The sequence below is a fragment of the Molossus molossus genome, unplaced genomic scaffold (genome assembly GCF_014108415.1).
Source record: "Molossus molossus isolate mMolMol1 unplaced genomic scaffold, mMolMol1.p scaffold_m16_p_2, whole genome shotgun sequence".
NCBI classification, from domain to species: Eukaryota; Metazoa; Chordata; class Mammalia; order Chiroptera; family Molossidae; genus Molossus; species Molossus molossus.
In genome coordinates, this window is record NW_023425355.1 from 89,732,865 (window position 1) to 89,734,751 (window position 1,887).

General features: G+C 48.5%; 1 protein-coding gene across 1 annotated transcript; it reads right to left on the reverse strand.

The window, feature by feature from the left end:
- Positions 1–260: 260 nt before the first annotated feature.
- On the reverse strand, positions 261–1,589 carry LOC118635383 (heat shock transcription factor, X-linked member 3-like). Its single transcript, XM_036270098.1, has 2 exons — positions 1,122–1,589; positions 261–842 (listed from the first exon to the last, which is right to left on the reverse strand). The coding sequence occupies exons 1-2, from the start codon at positions 1,587–1,589 to the stop codon at positions 261–263; spliced, it is 1,050 nt and encodes a 349-aa protein (XP_036125991.1).
- Between the last annotated feature and the right edge of the window lie 298 nt (positions 1,590–1,887).

Here is a 1,887-nt window from a genome sequence, read left to right on the forward strand (position 1 = left end):
ACCAGATCTTCTTGGGCTGGCCTCAGGACTCCCTAGCCAGATCCTTGTCTGAGCAAGTGAAAATGAAAGGACAATGGGGACAAAAGCATCTCAGGCCAGGATTTTTAGCCTCCTCTGGTCTGTCAGAAACAGAAGGACATGGACTCACATTGCTCATTGCACAGGTTATTTACTACCATGGAGTTTTGCTTTTATTTTTATTAAAACCAAAAATGGATTAGTGGTTACAGAGGGGGCATTGCTTTCTGTCACCTGTGAGTTTAGGGATCTGCATTGTCCTTGAACTGCTCACACAGTGCACACTTGTAATCTGAGGAGCCCTCCACCTCTTCCTCATCCTCTTCTGAGTCCTCGGGTGGGGCCATGACTGAAAGGCCAGCCATCAGGATGGAATAACAGGTGTTGTACAAAGACATCACAGAACTATGTAGTAGAGAATTTGGGGTGCTGGTGGGCAGATCCCCTGTGCCGTTGGTTTTGGCAGTAGCCGTGGGCACACACATTACATTCCCAGATGTGCCCTCCCCACTTGGACCACCTGGCTCACTTGGGCACTGGACTTTTGTGGAACTTCCCAAGGACCGCAGACACGAGAACTTGAATGACCGGATACCACTGGGTCCCCAAACATTCCGGGACATCTTCTCGGCCTTTTGATCAGCTTCTTTGGTGCCTCCCTTGTGGTGAATCCGTGGGGAGTGTCTTGTAGGGGCCAGCAACTTCTTTTTCTTTAGAGGGGCTGTGCTGCGCTCTCGACGAGCAAGAGTCATCTCGCTGCCTTTCATCTCAATGTTCTCGATGACCCAAGGCTTGTCTCTCTGGAAGTTGGAATTTCTGTAGGTCTGAAACAACATTAATCATTTTAGTCATTCTAGGAGAAATTATATCTACATGACATTAACTGGCCTCTCAGACTCTTTAGTCATCCCTGAAGGTTATCTCTAAAGGGCTTATAGTTCCCTCTGAAAATCTATCCTTTCTCATCTTTTGTTAAACACTATCTTATGTGGAAAAGAGTTATGTACCAAAATGAAACCCTTTCAGTATATCATTCTTCTTCGTCTACTAGGAAGAGAGGTGGGTAACAGAAAACGTGGGAAATGGGACACTTTCTACTTTACCATCATCTTGTTCCCTGCAGAGCGAACAGAAGAGTGGCCTGGATGTATTTTGCTGAATCCATAGAGGTTCAGTAGGCGGATGAAACTCTTCAGGCTGTCTGAGTCAAAGATTTTGTCCTCACCCCTCCGGCAAAGAACCTCCCTCTGGAAAAGGTTTTCTTCGATGTTCACAGTGTCTCCATCGTCACTCCAGCACACAGACCTGAAGGTGTCGTCCTCCACGATCCTCCAAAGCTTTCTTGGGAAGGACAACCCAAGAGGAATGTTGTTTCTTTCCATATTGGCGGCACCTTGGCTTGGGTCCGTTGCTTGTGGGTTGTCCTCGGGACTTGGGTCATGTCTCCTAGCAGAGTCCCCCTGCTCCTCCAACGCCTCCCTCGGGTCCACATGTGGATCTGGATATACTTCCTGTTGGACCATTATTGAGGGCTCTCTATCCTCTGATGGGGCCATCTTGGCTTCCTGCATCTCATCGGTACCCTGACTAGCCATGGAGAGGCTCTTCATCAAACAGCATTGGCTACCCGGGATCCTATCACTGAACTCCGGGGTCAGAAATGCCTTTGGTCCCAGCAGGGATGCCCAATATATACAGTCCTCAAAATTCTAGAGTGACAGTCGTGGGGCAACCAGCTGCTTAAGTCACAGTGTTCTTTATTGGTCATGTGATGTCATAAAGGTGGCTCACTGCTGGTCTGGAGAGTGGGCCCTGGTCAGGTGTGTGGGACTGGATGTGTGTAGTGTCCCCAGCCTCTCTCTTTCATAA